Source organism: Sorex araneus, chromosome 9, assembly GCF_027595985.1.
Source record: "Sorex araneus isolate mSorAra2 chromosome 9, mSorAra2.pri, whole genome shotgun sequence".
Lineage (NCBI taxonomy): Eukaryota > Metazoa > Chordata > Mammalia > Eulipotyphla > Soricidae > Sorex > Sorex araneus.
Window position 1 is genome coordinate 53725612 of NC_073310.1, and position 25147 is coordinate 53750758.

General features: G+C 39.0%; 1 protein-coding gene across 1 annotated transcript in view; it reads left to right on the plus strand.

Moving 5' to 3' along the window:
• The window catches only part of ODAD2 (outer dynein arm docking complex subunit 2), a 153896-nt gene that overhangs the window by 11129 nt on the left and 117620 nt on the right, over positions 1-25147 (plus strand). The window contains 1 exon segment of the mRNA XM_055117882.1: positions 760-1002. Coding sequence (XP_054973857.1) covers positions 760-1002 — 243 coding nt within the window.

Consider the following 25147-nt stretch of genomic DNA (forward strand, 5'->3'; position numbering starts at 1 on the left):
CCCCTCCAGTTTTCATAGAAACACATTCTAGATTGGAGCCCAAGAGAGGGTATGACACTTGCCTTGCACTAAGCATTCAACCTGGGGCTGATGATCCCCAGGACCACGTATGATTCCCCTGGGCTCTGCCAGGAGTGATCTTTGAGGGCAGAGCTAGGAATGAGACTTGAGCACTGTTGAGTGTGGCAAAATAAAAGAAAAAAATAAAGAAAACATTATGAATTAAACTGACAATTTTAAAACTTTAGAAAACATTTCTACTTCCTATCCCAGCACCTCACAGTAGATGGTTTCAAATGTGATTTCATCCTATTTTTAATTTTTTGAAAATTTTTATGATCATTTGATTTATTTGATCATCAAATGGATCTCCTTAATTGTTTCATAGAGTTGACATTCTGCAATGAATGCAATGAGGCAAATCTTACTTGACCTTGTGATAATTTTCTTTACCAAGAAATTTACAGATCTTTAAGACAAATTGGATTTTTTTCTTTGTTATGTGAAATAGCCCTTGTAATATGTAGAGAACCCATGTCACCATTCCCAGAACAGGGAATTATTGGTGAACCTCCTGAAAATGGATAATTATAATATCAATACTATAAGACTGTTGTAAGGTTGAATGAGCATATAATTGACATTTAACGCTGTTTTACATATTAATTTTACTATATTTGCCAGCTAACTTTATACCCCAAATGATGCTATTCTCCTTTCTCTTTCCCCCTCGTTCCCCTTTCCTTGTGGTGAACATAGGTTCCGAGAATACAAAGCCATCGAAACTTTGGTGGGGCTTTTAACTGATCAGCCCGAAGAAGTACTTGTGAACGTGGTCGGTGCATTGGGAGAATGTTGCCAAGAATATGAAAACAGAGTCATTGTCCGGAAATGTGGTGGCATCCAACCACTCGTGAATCTCCTTGTTGGGGTGAATCAAGCTCTTCTTGTCAACGTCACAAAAGCAGTTGGTGCTTGTGCTGCAGATCCTGAAAGTATGACGTAAGTGACCTTAAAGATGCAATGGTTTTATTTGAGAGTCTTAGAGGAAGGACTTGGGCAGTCTTAGAATACTGCAGCCACTTAGAATTGATGTGCATGAATAATGAAAAGGTAAATGTGTTTACATATAAGTAATGACAGGCTACTAAGTCAGAACAGAGCCAAATGTACCTTTAAATGAGTAGGAGACCGAATCTTGGCATTTGGAAGCACTTAAAATACCCAATAGTCAACTTCTCATATAAAAACCTTAATGACATCAATAATTTTTTATGCTTCTAGGGAAGAAGTATCTCAAGATCCCAGGTAGTTTTAGATAGTGTGCCTATACTATCCTTGTCAAATTCAATTCTTCAAACATTTTAGTATCTAGCAAAAGCTGTGAAGTGATGTGGAAGAGATAAACTTTTAACCTGTTATCTTCATCCCTATATTCATTTTTTAAAAATTTTATTTATTAAAAAAAATTTTTACAGACTTACAAACTTTCATGATTACATTTCAGTCATCTCACCAACAATGCCCATCCTCCACCACCAGTGTTCCCAGTATCCCTCCCATCACCCCCACCCCATTCCCCCACCTGTCTCTATGGTAGGCACTTTCCCTTTTATTCTCTTTCTTTTTGGGTGTTATGGTTTGTAGTACAGGTAGTAAGTGGCCATAGTCTGCCTTTTAGGTGTTATGGTTTGTAGTACAGGTAGGTTTTGTCCATAGTCTGCTTTCAGCACACATCTCCTATCTCTAGCAAACCCTCCAAGCATCATTTACTTAGTGGTCTCTTCGCTATCCCAGCTGCCTTATTCCCCCAGCATCTGAGACCAGTTTCCAAGCCGTGGAGCAATCTTCCTGGCCTTTGTCTCTATTATCCATGGGTGTTAGTCTCCCATTCTGTTACTTTATATTCCACAAATGAGTGCAGTCATTATATGTGTGTCCCTCTCTCTCTGACTCATTCACTTAGCATGATACTCTCCATGTTGATCCATTATATGCAAATTTCATGATTTTGTCTGTTCTAACAGCTGCATAGTATTCCATTGTGTATATGTGCCAAAGTTTCTTGAACCAGTCATCTGTTGTTGGGCATTTGGGTTTTTTCCATATTCTGGCTATTGTAAATCACTATCATCCCATTGCTGCAATATACATAGACGTGCAGATGTCATTTCTACTATATTTTTTTGCATCTCCTGGATGTATTCCCAGTAATGGTATTACTGGGTCAAATGGGAGTTCAATTTCTAGTTTTTTTGAGAAACATCCATATTGTTTTCTGAAAAGGCCGAGCCAGTTAGTATTCCACCTGAAATAGAGTTCCCTTTTCCCCACATCCACACCAACACTGGTTGATTTTGTTCTTTGGATGTGTGCCACTCTCTGTGGTGTGAGGTGATATCTTGTTGTTTTGATCTGCATCTCCCTGATGATTGGTGATGAAGAACATTTTTTCATGTGCCTTTTGGCCATTAGGATTTCTTCTTTGAGAAAGTTTCTGTTCATTTCATCGCCACATTTTTCTGATGTTGGATGTCTTCTTGTAGAGTTCAACCAGTGCCTTGTATAATCTTTGATATTAACCCCTTATCAGAAGGGTATTGGGTGAATATTCTTACCCATTTTGTAGACTGTCTTTGTATTCTGGTCACTGTTTCTTTTAAGACACAGAAGCTTCTTAGTTTAAGGTAGTCCCATTTGTTTATCTCTGTTTCCACTTGCTTGGTCAGTGGCATTTTGTCTTTGAAGATACCTTTAGCTTCAATGTCGTGTAGAGTTTTGCCAACCTTGTCTTCAATGTACTTATGGATTCTGATCTGATGTTGAGGTCTCCAATCCAGTTTGATCTGACTTTTGTGCATGGTGTTAGGTAGAGGTCTGAGCCCACTTTTTTTGCATGTGGCTGACCAGTTTTGCCAGCATCATTTGTTAAAGAGGCTTTCCTTACTCCACTTTATATTTCTTGATCCTTTATCAAAGACTAGATTATCATATGTTTAAGGGTGTGTGTAAGGATATTCAACCCTATTCCACTGGTCTGAAGCTCTGCCTTTGTTCCAATACCATGCTTTTTAAATTTTTACTGCTTTGTAGTACAGTTTGAGGTTGGGAAAGGTAATGCCTCCCATCATTTCCCCCCCAAGCATTGCTTTAGCTGTTCATGGATGCTTGTTGTTCCATACCTATATTCATTCTTTAATTAGTAAGAAAATATTTAAATATGGTAGAACTTAATAAAAAGATTATTCAGCAATTTTAAAGATTTTATGTATTTATATATCTCATATACATAAGAGGGAAAATATGAGGAAAGTGATAGATAGAGACAGTGACAGAGAGAGAAATCCAGAGAAGGTGAAACCCATGGGCATCAAATTTGTCATAGTACAGATCTCCAGAGAAGTGTGTATGTGTATGCGTGTGTGTGTATTTAATTGTATGTGTGGAGATAGGAAGAAGGATATGTTTGTTTATTTATACTACTTCTATTGTTGTAATGCTGTACCCAGTTATGCTGTGTGAACACTGAATAGTACCAGTCACTGAACCCAGAGCCTCACACATACCCAAGTTAAATTTATTTTAAGGAAATATGCAGTGATAGAGATTTTGCAAGTCTATATTCCGAGGGGGTGTAGACTTGCTAGCTGAGTTACAGTCTGGTAATAGTGCTCTTTCTTTCTCTGGTAGCACATTCTTGATCTTACTAAGGTTTCAACTGATTGGAGGAGTCCCAGCACATTATGGACGTTAATCTGCTTTACTTAACACCTGCCATCTTTTTTTTTTAATTTAAAAAAAAAATTTGTTGAATCACCATGAGATAGTTACAAGCTTTCATGTTCACGTTACAATCTCACAATGATCAAACACCCATCCCTCCACCAATGCACATTCCCCACCACAAATATCCCGGGTATACCCCTTCTTTTCCACCCTCCTCCTGCCTCTATGGCAGACAATATTCCCCATACTCTTTCTTTCATTTTGGGCATTATGGCTTGCAACACAGACACTGAGAGGTCATTATGTTTGATCCATTATCTACTTTCGGCATGCACCTCCCATCCCAACCGGTTCCTCCAGCCATCATTTTCTTAGTGATCCCTTCTCTATTCCATCTGCCTTTTCCCCTCCACTCATGAAGCAGGATTCCAAGAGCTGCCATCTTAAATGTTAATTTATCTATAGACACGTCGTTAATAGGACAATGCGGATTAATACTGAATGATAACTGGGCATTCTTGAAACCCCCTCAAATTCACACTTACAAGTAGCCAATGTAAGTTCACCTGCTGTCCAGTTAGCACTTCTTCATAAAACTCTCTAAGCCATAATTTCTTTATGAAGACAATACACTAGTCTCCTTTATCCATGGTTTTTCTTTTTATTCCTCTGTCAATTATAATTTGAAAATACTGTGCACAGTACTACATACAATACTACATCACTGTATCACTGTCATCCCGTTGCTCATTGATTTGCTCGAGCAGGCACCAATAATGTCTCCATTGTGAGACTTATTGTTACTGTTTTTGGCATATCAAATATGCCATGGGTAGCTTGCAAGGCTCTGCCGTGCAGGCGAGATACTCTCGGTAGCTTGACAGGCTCTTCGAGGGGGGTGGAGGAATCGAACCCGGGTCGGCCTTGTACAAGGCAAACGACCTACCCACTGTGCTATCGCTCCAGCCCACAATACTACATATAAAATATTTTGAGATAGTGAAAGATCATATTCACATCCATTTATTCACCATATTGTTGTCATTCTATTTTATTATTGTTAATCTTTTATTACTGTTATAGATTGCTGCATCTAATTTATAATTTAAATTTCATCATATGTACAAATATATAGGAAACAATATATTACATATTAAAATGTTGTTATTAGCCATAGTTTTAGGTATCCATTGAGTGCCTAGAAATATTTCATGAAAAATTAAAGAAGAAGACTACTATAATGAAATTACACTGCTGCCTAATTCAATAATTATCCTGAGTGCAACCTATAACATACTCGCCCTTTCCCCAGATAAGGTTACAAAATCCTTGGATGAGTTTTACTCCTCTTGATTTCCTTTAACTTAAATACTGGGTGTAAAGTTAATAATGAGGGTGTGGTGATAGAATGTACAACACAATATAAAGTTTATACATCTTATACCACATGGTAAGTGGATATGAAAAAAAGATAAAAAAGCTATCTATAAATATATATATTTTCATAACAATAAATAGCTTATGACAGTTATGGTCTTCGTTCCTATAGCTAGTCATCATCTCATCACTAGTACTTATAGCTACCTTCTTTCATTATTCATTCTGCATTACCTTTGCCAATCAGCCATAATTTCAGCTCGTGTTGGTTCTTCACCAGATGGCATTAACTGAATTTGCATTTGTGAAAATTCTGTACTATTTAGGAGCCCAACCTGAATTGGATTGCTACCATTTTCTATTGAAAATGAATTTACTGAAAGAGACCATTATAATCCTTGAGATATTCAAGGTATTCTCATGTGATGTCGAGATCTTTAATCCTTTTTTAGTTTTATAATGATATAAAATAGGGGCCCAATTTCATTTTTTTGCATGTTACTTACCAGTTTTTCCAACAATATTTATTGAGTAGACTTTCCTTCCTCCATGGAGTACAAGTAGCTGCTTTGACATTTTCTGTTTTCTTCTTGCTCACAATTCCTTCTTCAATTTATCTCTCTCCTCTTACATTTTACCAAGCAGAGAAGAAAAGGCTGTGGTTTTGACACTGCGTCTCTTCTGTTAAATATCTAAATTTGTCATACTTTCAACTTCCACGGAACACAAATACACAGCACATCTCTGATATTTGCCACTTTATTGAAAGGATCATCTTTGATTCAGTTCCAGTAACACGGTCCTTTATTTTTTTTATCTCAGATGTCTCTAGAATAATTAGCATCTATGCTACTTTGTAGAGTTTTATGAGACTTGACTCCCAGTTAAGGACATAGACACTACAGAAAAAGGAAAAAAGTGGGAAAAATCATATTTAAATGATCCCAACACTGTCTCTGTCTCTCTGTCTCTGTCTCTGTCTCTCTCACTCCTGGGCCATGCTGGACAGTGCTCAAGGATCACTCCTGGCAGTGCTGGGGGCACTATATAAAGGACATCGAGTGAACCAGGGTTGGCCAGGTGCAAGGCAAGCACCCTACCTGCTGTACTATTGCTCCAGCTCCCACAACTCTAAATCATAAGTGTGAAATATACCTGAAAACAATTGGTGGGGGGAAGGAGAGAGGCCACACCCAGCGATGCTCAGGCCTTACTCCTAGCTCTGAGCTCAGGGATCACTCCTGGTGAGCGCCGGGGATGACAGAGAGTGCCAAAGATAGAACCCTGTCAGCTGTCAGCTGCACGCAAGGCAAATGCCCCACCTGCTATATTATCGCTCTGGCCCCACATCTGCAAAAATTATTGATGCTCATGTGATGTACTGACATATACCCTATGGCTCTTCCAAAACTTCCACTCATATGAGTGTTGTGGTTGTGAGGTGCATAGCCAACATCTTTTTCATTGAGAGCAGAGTTTAGGGGAGTCCTTGGCAACAGAACCCTAGTTTTGCATCATAAAACCTCAGGGTAAGTGGAGCCTAAGGAAAGTCATATGGATCTGTCATTTTACATCCTCTACAACAGTCTCCTAGTCCAAGGAAATGGCTGGAGACACTTGGGAGTGAAAAGGATACTAGAGACAATGATTACCAGATTGTAACAAAATGAAACTATATAAACTTTTAGAGATGGGTGAGCCAGATGCACTAAACCATTCAAACTGAATGAAGATATGTTTTCAGGGAAAAGGGAATTGAAGATTTTTGTGGGACTATATTTGACATAATTCCATCACAAAAGAAAACTGATTAATTCAGACAATTCATTTCCCCACAATCACAAGACAACTGAGGCAATATAGTAACACTTAATCAAAATAGCCAAAATAAATAAACAATTTTATAAAAAGACTTTTAAGGTGATCTCTGTCGTTGTAAAGCAATAATGTCAGAGCTCAGAAGACAAATAGAAAATGTATTGAACTAAGTTTGGATAGAAGCAAAGGAAATATAATAAATACAATTGCAAAAAAGGAACTTAGTATATAAAAATGCAAGAATGAGATAAATGTGGATTAATAACTCAGTGGTTTGATCCCTGATACTGTGTGTTCCTCTGAGCACTACCAGTGGTGACCCCTGTAAGAACAAAGTTGTGAATAGCTTCAGAGTACTGCCATGTGTGGTCCAAATCAAAAAAGAAGAAAGGAAATAGAGGAATAAAAAGAAAAAGAGTAAATGGAAGGAAGAAAAGTTAAGTTATAGTCAAAACAAATCAGAAATTACCGTTTACAGAGTACTCTCTATTTTATTTATCTTGTTAATAAAAATGTAATAATTTAGATGGCAAAGGTAAAAAGTCAGGGCCTGGTGGATGAGTAAGTGTGCAGATTTTATCATTTTACAGACAAATAGCTATCTAGCCCTTCACGAGAAACTTGGTTGTATTCCAGTTTCAGATATTCTAGATAAATCTTTGCTTATTCTTTATTTACTGTATCACTGTCACTGTCATCCCGTTGTTCATCAATTTGCTTGAGCAGACACCAGTAATGTCTCCATTGTGAGACTTGTTACTGTATTTGAAATATAGAATACGCAATGGGTAGCTTGCCAGGCTCTACCGTGTGGGCAGGATACTCTCGGTAGCTTGCCGGGCTCTCCGAGAGGGATGGAGGAATAGAACCCAGGTTCGTTGTGTGCAAGGCAAACACCTACCAGCTGTGCTATTGCTCCAGTCCATTCACTCTATATCTTAAATTAATTTTTGTCTAATTTTAGTAACTGACTCCCTAGCACTAAGTAGAGATGGTAGCTTCTTTGCCTGTCTCTGATTTTAGTGGAACAGCCACCCTCAGGGGTTCCTCCTGGCTTTGCACTAAGGAATTCTCCTGGTGGTCCTCAGAGGGCCATGTGTAATTCTGGGGATACAACTCAGGTTGGCTGCATGCAAAGCAAATGTCCTCCCTACAGTACTGTCACTTTGGCCCCATCTTTATTAAGTGAAACAACGTCTTGAGATCTTCAATAGGTATAAATATGCATGATCATATATAAATATATAAGAATATATTACATAATCATTTCTAAAATTTCTTAATTTCTTTTTTAAAGTGTTTTTAAATTAGAAGCAGGTATTGAATCTTGTTGAAAGCTTTTATGAATATTATGCTCTATATGCCCCATTATGAATTTTCCAGTATATCTATTAGTGTTATGAATGATTTAATGAGTCTTTAAACACTAAAACGAGTTTTTATTATTTGAATAACTTTTATTTGATCATGTGATACTGTTTTCCAAATGTGATGTAGGTCTCACTGGACTAAGCAATTGTGCAGTGATTTTATGAAGTATACTGGTCTGTAGGTGTTTTTTTTATATTTTTGTGGAATATTTAAAAAAATTTTATTCATGCTGCATGATTTACAAAATTGTTAATAATTGAGTTTTAGGCATGCAGTGTTCTACCCCCAACCTACCACTAATGTCATTGTCCTTTCACGAAGGTTCCAAGATTACCTCCCACTCACCTCCTTAGCCAACTAATTTCTTTTTAAAATTCACTGTACCCTCACTGTGACTCACTAATTAAAAAATAAATTTAAATAATAAAAAATAAAAAAATCATAAAAAAATTCACTGCTGTTAGGAATGCCGACTGGTTCAACCCTTTTGGAAAACAATATGGACGATTCTCAAAAAATTAGAAATTGAGCTCTGCATTTGTATGTTCATTGCAGCACTGTTTACAATAGCCCAAATCTGGAAAAAAATGGAGGGCCCAAAAGCAGATGACTGGTTAAAGAAACTTTGGTACATCTACACAATGGAATACTATGCAGCTGTTAGAAAAGATAAAGTCATGAAATTTGTGCATAAGTTGATCAACATGGAGAATATCATGTTGAGTGAAATGAGTCAGAAAGAAAGAGACAGACATAGAAAAATCACACTCATATGTGGAATATAAAGTAGCAAGATGAGACACTAACACCCAAGAGTAGTAGAGATTAGAACCAGGAGGTCTGCCCCACAGCTTGGAAACTGGCCTCACATGCTGGGGGAAAAGGCAGCAGAGACAGTAGAGAATGTTGGGAGGACCCACTCAGGGTGAAAGCTGTGTACCAAAAGTGGACTTCTGTAGACCAAACATGATGGCCACTCAATACCTTTATTGCAAACTACAAGATCCAACAGGAGAGAGAACAAAAGGGAATGCCCTGCCACAGAGGCAGGGTGAGGTGGTGGGGGTTGGGTGGGGGTAGTGGGAGGGATACTGGGAACATTGGTGGAGGAGAATGGGCACTGGTGGAGGTAGGCAAACCAAATACAAACATGAAAGTTCATAAGTTTGTAACTGTACCCCACGGTGATTTACTAATAACATTTTTTAAAAAACTTTACTTATTATAATTTTGTCACATGCTTATAATAATGTTGACTCATGCTTTTAATGTACAGTTACTTTACCTCTACACTACTGAATTATCCACTAATCGTGACCAGTATGCCTGTCTTACCTCTAGTCTGTTTCATCACCCACCCCTTACTTACTATTTTCAGTTTCGTAACCCAACAGGTTATCATCATTTTATACCTTCCATATCCTTCTCTTGCCACTCTGGATTAGCACAAATAAGTGAGAATACCAGTATTTATCCTGTCCTGATTTAGTTCTCCTAAAATGATTGCCCTCAAGTTTTATCAAGGTTGTGTGAACTGCATGATTTTGTTTTCTTTTTTTTAAAGTATGTTTATTGAGTATATTATTTGGTTTTTCCTTCCATTTACAGTTAATATGATAAATATATTTGTTGTATTTTCTTTTTTAAAAAATTTTATTGAATCACCATGAGATAGTTACAAGCTTTCATGTTTGGATTACAATCTCACAATGATAAAACACCCAACCCTCCACCAGTGCACATTCCCCACCACTGTGGGGAATAAGCAGTGTGGGTATACCCCCCTTTCCCACCCTCCCCCTGCCATGTTTGGTCATGTTTGGTCCATTATCTACTTTCAGCATGCATCTCCCACCCCAACTGGTTCCTCCAGCCATCATTTTCTTAGTGATCCCTTCTCTATTTCATCTGCCTTCTCCCCTCCACTCATGAAACAGTCTTCCAGCTATGGGGCAGTCCCCCTGGCCCTTATATCTACCATTCTTGGGTGTCAGCCTCATGTGATGCTACCCTACACTCCACAAATGAGTGAAGTCCCTCTATGTCTGTCCCTCTCTTTCTGACTCATTTCACTTAGCATGATACTCTCCATGTTTATCCATTTATAAGCAAATCATGACTTCATCTCTCCTAACAGCTGCAGAGTGTTCCGTTGTGTAGATGGACCAAAGTTTTAGCGCACTTGGGTTGTTTCCATATTTTGGCTATTGTGAACAGTGCTGCAGATTTCATGTTTTTTTAAAATTTATTTATTTTTTTGAATCACCATGTGGAAAGTTGCAAAGTTCTCAGGCTTATGTCTCAGTTATACAATACTCAAACACCCATCCCTTCACCAGTGCCCATATTCCACTCCCCAAAATCTCAGTATACCTCCCAATCCCCACCCCCCACCCCCCATCCCCGCCTGCGTAATTGATAAATTTCATTTCATTTTCTCTTTACCTTGATTACATTCCATATTTCAACACAAAAATCACTATTGTTGGAGTTTCCCCCCAGGAAAGACAGCCCTACTGCCAAGGAAGCATTTGATAATTAGTTTTCCATTGCTGAGAATGGGGAGATATGAAGTCCTGCTGTTTCAAGTACATAATTTTTTTTCTCCTTCCCGCACCACCAAGTTCATTCCTGCTTAATAAATAGTCCTCATAATATGGTTGACACCACGCCGACCAGCAAGAAAAAAGGATATTCTCCGTCCTCGGCCAGCGTGGGGCTTTGGCTTAGTTCACAGTCTAGAGAAATGGCTGCTACTTACCTTCAGTATTTCAACAAAAAAACTCGGTATTATTGTTTGGACTTTCCCCCCCACAGTCAGACCTGCTAAAAAGGAACCGTTTCACATTGCTGACAATTAAGAGATATTAGGTCGCGCGGCCGTGATAGTGGCCACGCGGTTTTGGATTTTTGTATGAAGTCCAGGGAAACTTCTGCCAGAAATTACATCACTGAAAGCTTTTATTTCCTAGTTGTGGTGCTCATATGATGGAGAAGCCTGCTGGTGCCGCATGGGGCCGTGACTCAGCTCACAGTCTGGAGGCATTTCTGCGATCTGCTCATGTCCAAAGTAGTTCAGTTGCCTCCGGGCTCGCGCTTGAGCAGCAGCGGAGAGACCCGTATCCACATGGTGCTGTGTATAAAAATAAAGAGAAAAGGCGCGGGCGAGGGAAGGGATGCCTCACCGCACCGAGCCAGGCACAGGGCCTAGGGCAGCAGCTGTCTCTCCCGCCACCCGAGTTCGGTAGCCTCCAGCCACTTCCCCCACCCCGGGGAGGTTGATGGCGAAGATGTGGCAGGCGAAGGAAGGAACGGAGCCAAGATGGTTGGTCTCACTTGCAGTTTATTCCAGTCTTCCCTCTATACACTCTCCGTCCTCTCTACACCTTTCCGCCCCCTCACCTTCTCTCTGAACCCCTTTTATTGATCATGGCCCTTCCAAGGGCGCAATACATTGACGTCACCAAGGGCACCAAAAGATCTTACAGGAAGAACATTGAGGCAACATAATTCTCTTGTATCTGCAGGCCATTAATCTGGGCCCCCCGGAAAGAAGATACAAAACCAAAACTGAAGCCTTCATTGGGCTGAAAGCACTCAGATTTACATCCCAAAGACCAGGCTGGGCTGCAGCAAGAAATCTACATGTCAATTATAAACTAGACAGCACCTGAAATTTACATCCCAAAGACTAGGCTGGGCCAGAGCCTGGAATCTACAATGTCAAGTCAAGCCTGGCTAGCACCTTAGATCTGCGGGTCAAAGATCAGCTAGGTTTCTGTGACAAAAGGTTTCTGTGACAAAACTCCAGAAGGCAGCTGGAAAAGGGGAAATATTCCAACAGCACTGTGCTTAAATATTGTCAAAGGGCGAGTCCAGCAACCCCACCCTCTGGGTTCTCCCTCGCATCCCACTGGTACCTCCATTTTGTGTTCTAAAAACCGGCAATTGCCACGTTGCGCCCAAGAAGGAAGAGTTGAGAGAGAGAAATCTTGCCCCACTGGTGCCGCATGGGGCCATGGCTCAGCTCACATTCTGGAGGCATTTCTGTGATCTGCTCGTGTCTCCACAGTAGTTCAGTTGCCTCCGGGCTCATGCTTGAGCAGCAGCGGAGAACAATTTCATGTTTTCTTATAGGAACATCGAAGGCTGTAGTCTTCCATTCTGTATATACACCACAAATTCTTTGTCCACTCATCTTCTGTATTTCTTTAGTTTCTATATACTGGATATTATACTATATTATATTATATTATATTATTATAGCAGTGCAAAGAACATAGTGCGCATTTATCTTTTTAGATTAATGTTTTATGTTTGGGGAACAGATGCCAAAAAGTGGAATCACTGGGTCATATACAAGCACTATTTTTACTCTTGAGAACTCTCCACACTAGGTTTCCATGGAGGCTAAACCAGTCAATATTTCCAGCAGAAGTGATTCTTTCTTTCTTTCTTTCTTTCTTTCTTTCTTTCTTTCTTTCTTTCTTTCTTTCTTTCTTTCTTTCTTTCTTTCTTTCTTTCTTTCTTTCTTTCTTTCTTTCTTTCTTTCTTTCTTTCTTTCTTCCTTTCTTTCTTTCTTTCTTTCTTTCTTCCTTTCTCTTTCTTTTTTTCTCTTTTAGCCACATCCCTTCTGGCTGTTTTGATATATGGCATTTCACTGATGTGAGACAATATCTCATTGTGGTTTTGATTTTATACTTAGATTTAATTTAGTAAAATTTTTGAAAAAAAAAAAACAAAACACACAACTAGATATTTCCCATCCTGGTCTCCAGTTTTTATTTTCCTGCAGTATCATGTTCTATCCTTTTTTTAAGACTTTCCAAATTATTTTATTTTATTTTATTATTATTTTTTAAATTTATTTTATTGAATCACCATGTGGAAAGTTACAAAGTTGTCAGGCTTATGTCTCAGCTGTAAAATACTCAAACACCCATCCCTTCACCAGTGCCCATATTCCACTACCAAAAACCCCAGTATACCTCCCACCCCCACCCCCCACCCCCGCCTACGTAACTGACAAACTTCACCTCACCACCCTCTCCTCACCTTGATCACATTCCACATTTCAACATAAAACTCACTATTGTTGTTGGAGTTTCCCCCCCAAAAAGACAGCCCTACTGCCAAGGAATCATTTGATAATTAGTTTTCCATTGCTGAGAATGAAGAGATATGAAGTCCCGCTCTTCCAAGTACATAACTCTTTTTTTTTCCTCCTTCCCTTGCCACCAAGTTCGTGCCTGCTTAATAGTCCTTATAATATGGCTGACGCCACGCCGCCCGACAAGGGAAAAAAAAACTGAGAAAGAAGGATATTTCCCGTCCTCAGCCGGCGTGGGGCTATGGCTTAGTTCACAGTCCAGAGACATGGCTGCAAGCGTTTCTGGAACCAAAAGTAGTCTAGTTGGCCTTCGGATTCTGGTAGACCAGCAGCAAAGCTGCTGCACAAAAGTGTGGCCACCCGGTGGAATCTCGGTGTAGCATGCGCTAGTATCAGCCCCGGCCCAAGACTGCCCAAGCGTCCTGCTGTTTCAAGTACATAATTTTTCTTTTTTTTTTCCCTTCCCATGCCACCAAGTTCATGCCTGCTTAATAGATCTCAAAATATGGTGGATGCCACCCCGCGTTTCTCCCCGAAAAGGGAAAAGAACCAAGAAAGAAGGATATTTCCTCTCATTGGACGGCGTGGGGCTCTGTCTTAGTTCAGTCTAGAGAAATGACTGCTTCCTTGATTACCTTCAACATTTCAACAAAAACTCACTATTATTATTGTTTGGAGTTTCCCCCCAAAGTCGGACCTGCTAAAAAGGAACTGTTTCACATTGCTGACAATTAAGAGATATTAGGTTTTCTGTATAAAGTCCAGGGAAAATTCTGCCAGAAATTGCATCACTGCAAGCTTTTACTTCCCTTTTGTGGTGCTCATTAGATGGAAAAGCCTGGAGAGAGAAACCCTTCCCCGCTGACGCCGCATGGGGCAGTGGCTCAGTTCACGTGAAGTCTGGAGGCATTTTGCGAGCTGCTCGTGACCAAAGTAGTTCAGCTGGCCTCCGGGATCGTGCTCATGCAGCAGCAGCAGTGGAAAGGCCGCACATGTGTGGCCACTGTGCTCAAATATCGGCAGAGGGCGGGGCCAGTACCCCCCGCCCCCCCCCCCCCCCGGATCCCTCGCACATCCTGCCGCAGCTGGTCTGGTACCTCCATTTTGTGCTCAAAAAGCGGTGATCGCCATGCTGTGCCCAGGAAGGAAGGGTTGAGAGAGAGAAACCCCTCCCCGCTGGCGCCGCATGGGGCAGTGGCTCAGCTCACAGTCTGGAGGCATTTTGCGAGCTGCTCATGTCCAAAGCAGTTCAGCCAGCCTCCGGGATCATGCCCGTGCAGCAGCAGCAGCGGAAAGCCAAATAATTTTATTTTAGTTATACCCTTTATGAAGTATATAGATGGGCCCTAATTTGGAATACAACTGAAAAAATATTTTTCTTCTATTCATGAGTTAAAGCCATTTACAATTATTGATATGACTGATATTCTTGTTTGCAATACCATGATACTTTGTTATATTCACTATATCATTGATATTAGAGGGACTTACCATTGTAAATAAGGTACAGATATGTTTTTAGGGTACCAATTAAATTTCTTTTACGTTATTATAGATGAAACTGCTGGATCAAATCTTAGCTCTATTTTTAATTTTTCAAGGAACCTTATCACTGATTTTTTTTTGGCTTTTGAGGTCACACCCAGCGATGCAAGGGGTTAATTACTTCTGGCGGTGCTCAGGGGACTATATGGGTTGCTGGGAATAAAACCTAGGTCGGCCTTGTGCAAGGCAAACGCCCTACCTGCTGTGCTATGGCTCCAGCCCCTTATCAGTGAATTTTCATAACTATGTGCTAATTGGGCTGGAGCCATAGCACAGCGGTAGGGCGTTTGCCTTGCATGCGCTGATCCGGGTTCGATTCCTCCGTCCCTCTTGGAGAGCCCAGCAAGCTACTGAGAATATCCCACTCGCACAGCAGAGCTTGGAAAGCTACCCGTGGCATATTCTATATTCCAAAAACAGTAACAACAAGTATCACAGTGGAGACATTACTGGTGCCAGCTTGAACAAATCGATGAACAACTGGATGACAGTGCAGTGCAGTGCTATGTGATAATTTTCTTTCCCTCAGTAGCAACAAGTATATCTTTTTTTGCATATCCTCATCAACATTTATCATTAAAAAATAATATCACTTCAAATAAGGAGTGAAACAATATGCTATTGTGGGTTTGATTTGTATTTCCTTTGTGATTAGTCCTGTTAAGAACTATTTCATATACCTGTTGGCCACTTTTATGTCATCTTTGTGGAAAAGTCTATTTAGTTACTTTTCTCATGTTAAAAATAATTTGTTTATTTGCTATCAAGTTTATGAATGTCTTATTTTTTATTTTTTTTATTGAGTCACCATGAGGGTACAGTAACAGATTTACACATTTTCATACTGAGTTTCCCTTATACAATGTTCGAGCACCCCTTCCTTCACCAGTGTTCATTCTCCACCACAGTGAACCCAGTATCCCTCCTACCTCCCAATCCCATCCCCCCTCCTCCTGCCCTCCCCTCCTGCCTCTGTGGCAAGGCATTCCCTTTTGTTCTCTCTCTCTCTCTTCTTTTGGGTGTTGTGGTCCGCAATAGGGGTATTGAGTGGCCATCGTGTTCAATCTATAGTCTACGTTCAGCATGCATCTCCCCTCCTGAGCGGATCCTCCAACCGGAGCTTACTTGATGTTCCCTTCTCTATCTGAACTGCCTTTTCCCCCAGCATGGCAGGCCAGCTTCCAAGCCATGGAGCCAACCTCCTGGTACTTATTTCTACTATTCTTGGGTGTTAGTCTCCTACTCTGTTATTTTATATTCCACAGATGAGCTCAATCTTTCTATGTCTGTCTCTCTCTTTCTGACTCATTTCACTTAGCATGATACTTTCCATGTTGATCCACTTATATGCAAAATTAATTACTTCATCTTTTCTAACAGCTGCATAATATTCCATTGTGTAGATGTACCAAAGTTTCTTTAACCAGTCATCTGTTCTCAGGCACTCGGGTTTTTTCCAGGTCCTGGCTATTGTAAACAGTGCTGCGATGAACATGTAAGTGCAGATGTCATTTTGACTATACTTTTTTGCTTCTCCGTGATATATTCCCAGAAGTGGTATTGCTGGGTTGAATGGGACCTCAATTTCTAATTTTTTGAGCAGCGTCCATATTGTTTTCCAGAAGGGCTGAATAAGTCGGCATTCCCACCAACAGTGTAGAAGGGTCCCTTTCTCCCAACATCCCCTCCAACAGCGGTTGCTTTTGTTCTTTTGGATGTGTGATGAATGTCCTATTTTTAATAATAACTCCTGATCAGATATATGGTTTCAAGATATGTTCTGTGGGTTTCCTTTTTTTGTTGATTGTTTTCATTATTGTTCCAGTAAAATGGTTTTACCGAAACACGCAGATAACAGTCTTACTTTGATTCCAACATTTTTTCACTGAAATAAAAGTGTCTTCTTTGTTCTTTTTCCTACATTTTTTTTAAAAAAGAGCCTCATGGTAGTAATTTTGTCTTTGTAAGTTACTTGGTATTTTTGCCTGGAGTCATTAATAATTTTTCTTTATTTTTAGAACGTGCTAATTTTACTAGATTTTAGTATTGAATTCTACTTTTTGGTTCATGCATAAAAATTAGGATAAGTTATTTTTCTTCTTCAAAAATATTTTCCAGGTATGAGTTGTCAGGAACTCTATAAAACTCCACTAATAATGATAACGAATGCTTCTTGGATTTATTTTGAGTTTTTAAGACATACTTTCATCCCTTCTATTCTTTTATGCAAAGTGCATAGAATGCCTAATTTAAAAAATGCTACAATGCTAATGTTCTATATGATTCATTAATTACAAATAACCTTAAAATATAATGCCACTTTGGAATCATAAGTGCCCATTTATGAAAGTTTAATTTCATGTTATTTAAATAATAAAGAATACATGTTTCTATTAATGATCTGTAAATGCCCAGTGTTATAAGAAATTTTACATAAAAATTTACCTTAATAATGTACTAATCGCCTATAATTTATTCCATAAAATATTTTCCTTCTACACATTATAAGATAAACATTTGTTGAACTGATTGTTACATAGTCTAGTGTTATGTGATCATGTAATGAAATTTTTTTTTATAAAACATACACACAAGGATAGAATTAAAACTCACCATGGAATCTGTAACTCTAAATTTCCTGTCTTCTGTGGTTTAAACATAATTATGTTGCATTTACATAGTTTAAAATTTTTTTTTACATTGGGTTTATTTGTTCTTTTTCAAAAGGGGGGAAAGAGTAAAGCTATACTTGTTTGTATACAGAAGAGATTTAATCTCTTTGTGGCTTTCCAGATACTTCTTTGACCACAGAAACAATCTTATTGACCTTTCAGGGTTTATGCAGGACATAAAACAGTATATATATTTTATATATTTGTGTCAGTAAGAACAGTTTGCTCCCTTTTACATTTTATTATTTGTTTTTATCAGAAGACTTTTAAAAACATAGGCATTTAACTAAGATACCAAAATGCCCAAAGAAACATAAACATGTGAATCATTTAGTCTTCTGAATCTTAGTTTTCTCATTTTACAACAAACTCTAGAGATTTTTAATTTGAGGATTATGTGGATTTCATTTCTCCACATTCTATGTCTCATCCATCCAGTTTTGACGTGTGTTTAGTTCAAGAGCTAAATAAATGGGCTGTCGGGTACTATTTCCTGTACAAGAGTGTGTGTATATATATATGTGTAATGAAACGAAAACTTTTTTTCTTTTTACTTCCCCCCCCCCGCCAAGGTATATGACAACCCACCACCAGAACACTACAGGGACAGACCCTCCTGCTGTTCCCCTTCATTTCTTTTCAGGCTGTTTCCAGGTTTCAGCACAGTCTTCCAAGTGAACAATTTCTTTTCTTAAACTAGGGTTTCATCACACTGGATTGCACCAGCCAACATGGCTTTGGGCAGGTGCAGTTGGCTGGTGAAATGAAAGCATTAAAGAAAGTTTTTAAGTTGAAAAATATACGGCCCATGAAGGGAAGTACACATGCAATTGTACATGTTGTATTTACAGGAAATAGGAGATTGATGTCAATCCAGAATAGGGCATTTGCCTTGCTCATGGTTGACCTAGGTTCAATCTCTGGCGTCCTATATGGTCCCTTGGGCATTGTCAGGAGTGATCCCTGAATGAGCAGCCTGGAATAACCTCTTAACATCGCCAGGTATGGCCCAAACACAAAAATGAAACAAAACAAAACAAAAAAAAGTCATGTGTCTATTTGGAAATGAATAGAAGCATTGGATTTTTGTCTCTCTTTTTTAAGATTAAAGATTATTTAAGCACTTAATTATTCAACAATGTATTTTAACCACTGAATATATATAACCTGTAGCTCTGTCACTGTCGCACTTTGTCCTGTTGTTCATGGATTTGCTCAAGTGGGCACCAGTAATGTCTCCATTTGGGAGACTTGTTGTTACTGTTTTTGGCATATCGAATATGCCACGGGTAGCTTGCCAGACACTGCTCTGCGGGTGGGATACTCTCGGTAGCTTGCCGGGCTCTCCAAGAGGGACGGAGGAATCGAACTCAGGTCAGCCGCATGCAAGGCAAACACCATGCCCTCTGTGCTATTGCTCCAGTCCTTATCATAATTAACTAGACATAATGTGCCCTTTAGCTGTTTTAAAGATCTGTTCTTTATTTGGGAATTTCAGCATTTAAATTACGGGATACAGTGTGTTTCTCATTGTATATTTTAAATTTAGAATTCATTGAGCTTCTTGGCCTGTGGGTTTAATATTCCATTGGTTTTAGAAAAAACACAGTCATTATTCTTTTGGGTGGTCACACCCAACAGTGCTCAGGATTATTCCTGGGTCACTGCTCAGGGATCATTCTTGGAAGTGCTCAGGGACCACACTAATTTTCCAGAGATCAAGGGCAGATTAACCATATGCAAGGAAACTACATTATACTATGTACTATGTACATTGTATATTAACTTAAAAGCAAGCTCCCGGTAGCATGCGGTTGAGAACTTCTCCTCTGGGAGAACCTGGCAAACTACCGGGAGTTTCCTGCCCACATGGGAGAGCCTTGCAAGGTTCCCATGGTTTATTTATATGCCAAAACCAGTAACAAGCTGGGTCTCACTCCACTGACCCTGAAAGAGCCTCCAATGCAGCATCATTGGGAAGGACGAGTAGAGAGGGTTCTAAAATTTCAGGGCTAGGGAGAATGGAAACATTACTGAGACCATTCGAGAAATTCGATGATCAGCGGGATGATGATGATGATGATGATGATGACTATCTCTCCAGCTCAAGCCCAAGGAGATTAAATTCTTATCTTATATCACAGTTATAGGTATATTCTCATGGTATTTGAATATACATATATACATATATATATATAATTTCTTAGTACAAGGCAAGTTCTCTACCTGCTGTACTATCTCTCTAGCCCCTAAAGTTATTTTTTATTATAGTAAAAGAAATAAGGTAACAATAGTATTAACATTTATGGCTTTGCTGTACAAAATTACTACATCCTTACCACACCCAAAATGCCCTAGACCCTTTCCCACAGTCCTTTTGTCTGTTCTACCTCACCCTCCCTCCTCTACTGCTGAGTAATCTCAGTTTTATAATCACAGACCAATAATTTTTCATCATTTGATACTGTTTTTTATTTTTTTTAAATCACTGTCATCCCGTTGTTCATCGATTTGCTCGAGCGGGAACCAGTAACATCTCCATTGTAAGACTTGTTGTTACTGTTTTTGGCATATCAAATATGCCATGGGTAGCTTTCCAGGCTCTGCCATGCGGGCAAGATACTCTTGGTAGCTTGCTGGGCTCTCCAAGAGGGGTGGAGGAATCGAACTCAGGTCGGCCGCATGCAAGACAAATGCCCTACCCACTGTGTTATCGCTCCCTTGTATTACTTATTAGCACGTCACAGATTAATGAGATTGTCTTATATTTGTCCTTTCTTTGACTTATTTCACTTAACACAACACCCTCCAGTTCTATCCAAGCCCAACAAATTGCAAGGTTTCATTATAATTGAGTAGTATTCCAGTAGTCTGTGTATGTAATGCCATAGATTCTTTTTTTCTTTTTCTAAAATTTATTTTATTTTTATAAAGTTGTTCACAATAGTTTATTGCATTTAATATTCAAAACCATTACTCCATCCCACCACCATATTTCAAATGTTTCTATCCTAAATCACAAATTTTGCGCCCCCCCCAAACTGTGGTACATCAGTGGTGTAAAATATCAGAGGTCCGTAATCCAGGAATTCTAAAATTTACAATACAATTATACAGCAGATTCACTCATGGGAGAGGCCTGTGTTGCTCTCTTCCAGGAGCTTTATTTCTGAGTTTCTGGATCATGTCCATTGATGAGATTATATGGACTCAGGAATGCCATAGATTCTCAAGCCATTTTTTTTTTTTTGTCACTGGAAATCTGAATTGTTTCCATATCCTGGCTATTATACTTGGTGTTGTGCTGAACATAGGTATACATTCATCCTTTTGAGTTAATATTTTTATGTTTGGGGACAAATGCCAAGAATTGTTATCATTAGATAAGATGAAGCTGTATACGATTAGTCTTGCAGATTGAGAAGGAGTAGTTGAATGTGTGTCTTATTGTCATGACCACAAATATTAACATATAGGTTGATACATTTTGTATTTTTGTTTATCATGGACTACCCTTCAGTTACCTTTAATGTACTCACTAAATTGTGTGCATTTTCTCCCCACAGGGGCTAGAAGTGATAATTGGGTTTATTTGTTTATACAACTAATACAATATACAGAGTTGAATTGTCTACTTATCTAGTTTATCTCTATAATAATCTTTTTTGGAATAGATATTCTCTAGTACCCAGAATTAATATTTTATTAATATGATGATGACAGGGTGATTTCATTTTTTTTTTTTGAGAATTACTAGGTCTCTGTGTCAAGAACTACAGAAGACACTGGATTGACCCTCTGTGTATCCACATGTCTGGCTGCCTTACTCCTTGCAGGGTTATTACTCAAATGTCACTATTTCATGTTATAATCTTCTTTTGCATATATATTCCTCCACCCCTTTTTCTCCCCCTTTGTTTTAATTTTCACCATGAATTATAAAAATGTCTCACAACATTTAGATTTCCCTTTCATTTTTATGTTTCTTCTCCAAGAGAATATTACCCTCATCCAGAGCACGATTTCCCTTCTAAACTTTCATTGGTGGGAAACAAAAATTGTCTGACATAGGGCTGGAGAAATAGTACAGCACGTAGGGTGCTTGCCTTACATGTGGTCAACCTGGGTTCTATCCCCAGCACCCTATATGCTCCCCCCAATATCTACAGGAGTGATTCCTGAGTGTATAACCAGGAGTAAACCCTGAGCACAATTTGGTATGACTCACACACACACACACACACACACATATACATACAAACATTGGCACATTAGAAATACTTAACACTTACTATAGGGATGAGTAATTTTTGAAAAAAGTTCCTAGAGCTTTTCTAATTACTTTTTTATAAAATGAGTACTTCCTTTTTTTCTAGCAGCCGTATAGTATTCCATTGTGTAGCTGTACCATAGTTTCTTTAATCAGTTATCTGTTCTCAGGCACTAAGGTTTTTTCCAGATTCTGTCTATTGTGAACAATGCTATAATGAACGTGTAAGTGCAAATGTCATTTCTGCTGTGTTTTAGCACCTTTGTGATATACTCCCAGAAGTGGTATTGCTGGGTCATATGGAAGCTCAATTTCTAGTTCTTTAAGGAATCCACCTGTTGTTTTCCAACAAGGCTGGATCAATCGGCATTCCCACCAATGAATGAGAGTCCCTTACTCCCTGAATCTGTACCAGCACTGGTTGTTCTTATTCTTTTGGATGTGTGCCAGTCTCTGTGGTGTGAGACGATATCTCATTGTTGTTTTGATTTGCATCTCCCTGATGATTATCTATGTAGAGCATTTATTTTTTATGTGCTTTTGGCCATTTGTATTTCTTTTTTGAGGATTTTTCTGTTCATTTATTCTCGCCATTTTTTGATGGGGTTAGAGGTTTTTTCCTTGTGAAGTTCTACCATTGCCTTATATATCTTGGATATTAACCCCTTATTCGATAAATATGGGCAAGTATTTTTTCCCAATTTGTGGGTTGTCTGAATCTTAGCCATGGTTTCTTTTCAGGTGCAGAAGCTTCTTAGCTCAATGCAGTCACATTTGTTTATCTTTGCTTCCCCTTGCTTGGTCAGTGGTGTTTCATCTTTAAATATGCCTTTAGCTCCAGTCATGGTGGTTCTTCCTATGTTTTCTTGCATGTACCTTATAGATGCATATCTGATATTGAGGTCTTTAATCTATTTTTATCTGACTTTTGTGCATAGTGTTAGGAAGAGGTCTGAATTCATTTTTTTTTTGCATGTAGCTGTCCAGTTTTCCCAGCACCACTTGTTGAAGAGACTTTCCTTGCTCCACTTCACATAAAGTCATGTGATGAAAAAATGAAATTATGAAATTTGTTTATAAATGGATGGACATAGAGTATCATGCTGAGTGAAATGAGTCAGAAAGAAAGGGAGAGATACAAAATGACTGCACTCATTTGTTGGATATAAAAAGTAAATAGTATGAGACTAACACTCAAGGACAGTACAAACAAGGGCCAGGAACATTGATCCATGGTTGGAAGCCTGCCTCAAGTGCTGAGGGCGGGGGAAGGGCAGTCGGGATAGAGAAAGGACCACTATGACAATGATGGTTGGAAGGGATCCCTCCTGATGGTAGATGTGTGCTGAAAGTGGCTAAAGGACCAAACCAGATGGCCTCTCAGTATCTGTATAGCAAGCCATAATGCCCAAAAGGAGAGAGAGAAAGAAAAGTGCCTGCTTTGTTGTGGCAGGCTGTGGGAGAGGGCAGGGGGGTAGCGGGAGGGATTCTGGGGACATTTGGTGGTAGGAAATGTACACTGGTAGAGGGATGGGTGTTGAAATATTGTATTCTTGAAATCTAATCATGAAAGCCTTGTAACTATGAATCAATTAAAAATAAATAAATAAATAAATAAAATCATTAACTATTGTGATCTGGGAGATAGATGAAAGTGCTTGAGCCATTACTTTGTATGTAGTAGGCCCTACATTTGATATCTAGCACCCTTATCACCCTTAGCATCTCCAGGTGTGACCCTGGTGGACCCCAGAACAGCTGAGCCCAACCAGTAAACTGTCTGGACTAAGGAACTGAGCCAAGTGTCACCAGGAGTGGCTGTGGGGGCCCCCTGAGGATTGTTTGGGAGCTCCCACCCCAGACCCAAAAAACAGAGGTTCTCAAATTCACATTTTCCTCCAAATTAATTTTCCCATTGTCTCTTTAACATAGAGATATAAACACAAAAACTGAGGTTCTTTAGGGAAGAAAAAGCAAAATTCTTTTCTAATCATAGCTTTCCACAGAGATCATCATTTCATTCTGACATCCATTTGTTTCCACTTTTACTGACTTGCCAGCCTTGTTTCAAACCCTATAGATTTCATGTGCTTCTTTAAAGTGATTTAGGAACATCATGTTCCTTTAGTCTGACCACATTTAGTTTGAGCCACTGTCATGAAATAGGTAGTATTTATCGGAATAATTTTCAGCGAAATTGTGAAATTTTTAGAAAACATGCAAAATTATGGTTTTGAGATAGATGTATTGGCATTACCCAAAAGAAATTCTATGGTTTTAGCTGTGCCCACTATGTGGGCACATTTGTTCACATATGTGGCCTCAGTGGGCAGGCAGATGTCCTAACAATCCTGGTAAATGTTAGTATAGCAGAAAGTCTGAGAAACATAAGCAGCAGCTGCATCTTTTGGGTTTGTTTGGGTTTTTTAATACTCAAAATATGAATATGTTTTCATCTTTTCTAGATATGTTATTTTGCCAACCACAGTTTGATTTGTATTACAGAGTTGCAAATATTAAAAACATATAATTCAGTTTTATATTTATAATGTCAAAAATTATTGGGGTTGGAGAGATAGTACAGTGGGTAGGGCACTTGTCTTGCATGGGGCAGACCCGGGCTTGATCCTCGGCATCCCATAAAGCTCCCTTTAGCTCTTCCAGGAATGATTCCTGAGAGCAGAACCAGGAATAACCCTTGGCACCCCTGGTTGTTGCTGAAAAACCCAAAAATATTATTTTAAAGTACATTTATCACAAAACAGAAAGAGCTAAGGTACTGTTGGAAATAGATCACAGCAAGTTGTTGTCAAATTAAGTAACTGCAAAAGACAACCTCTTAAAAATGGAACACTGGTGTGCATTACATCACATCTAAATCTGTTATTATAAATGTAAAAAGCACTAAAATTATCATAAAATTCTATGAAAATGTATTTTAAAACTGATATAGCTTCAAATGCAAACACAGTACTGAGCAGATTTAGCATTTGTGTATAGAAGCAGTTAAAACTAAATTCCAGTTTGCAGAGACTTGATCCACTGAGAAAAGAGCAAGGAAAGATTATTGTGTCTCATAGCCATTTAATCAGTTCTCGTTGCCTGCAGTCACATACACACAGCATTATGGGTAAGCTAGAATTCCTGATAGCAGGGGGAATAGATAATAACTGTGACATACACACAGGAGTACAAGGCAAAGAAAAATGTTTTGATGGCCAGAAAGAAGGGCAGCAAAACTCAAAAGCCACCACGAGG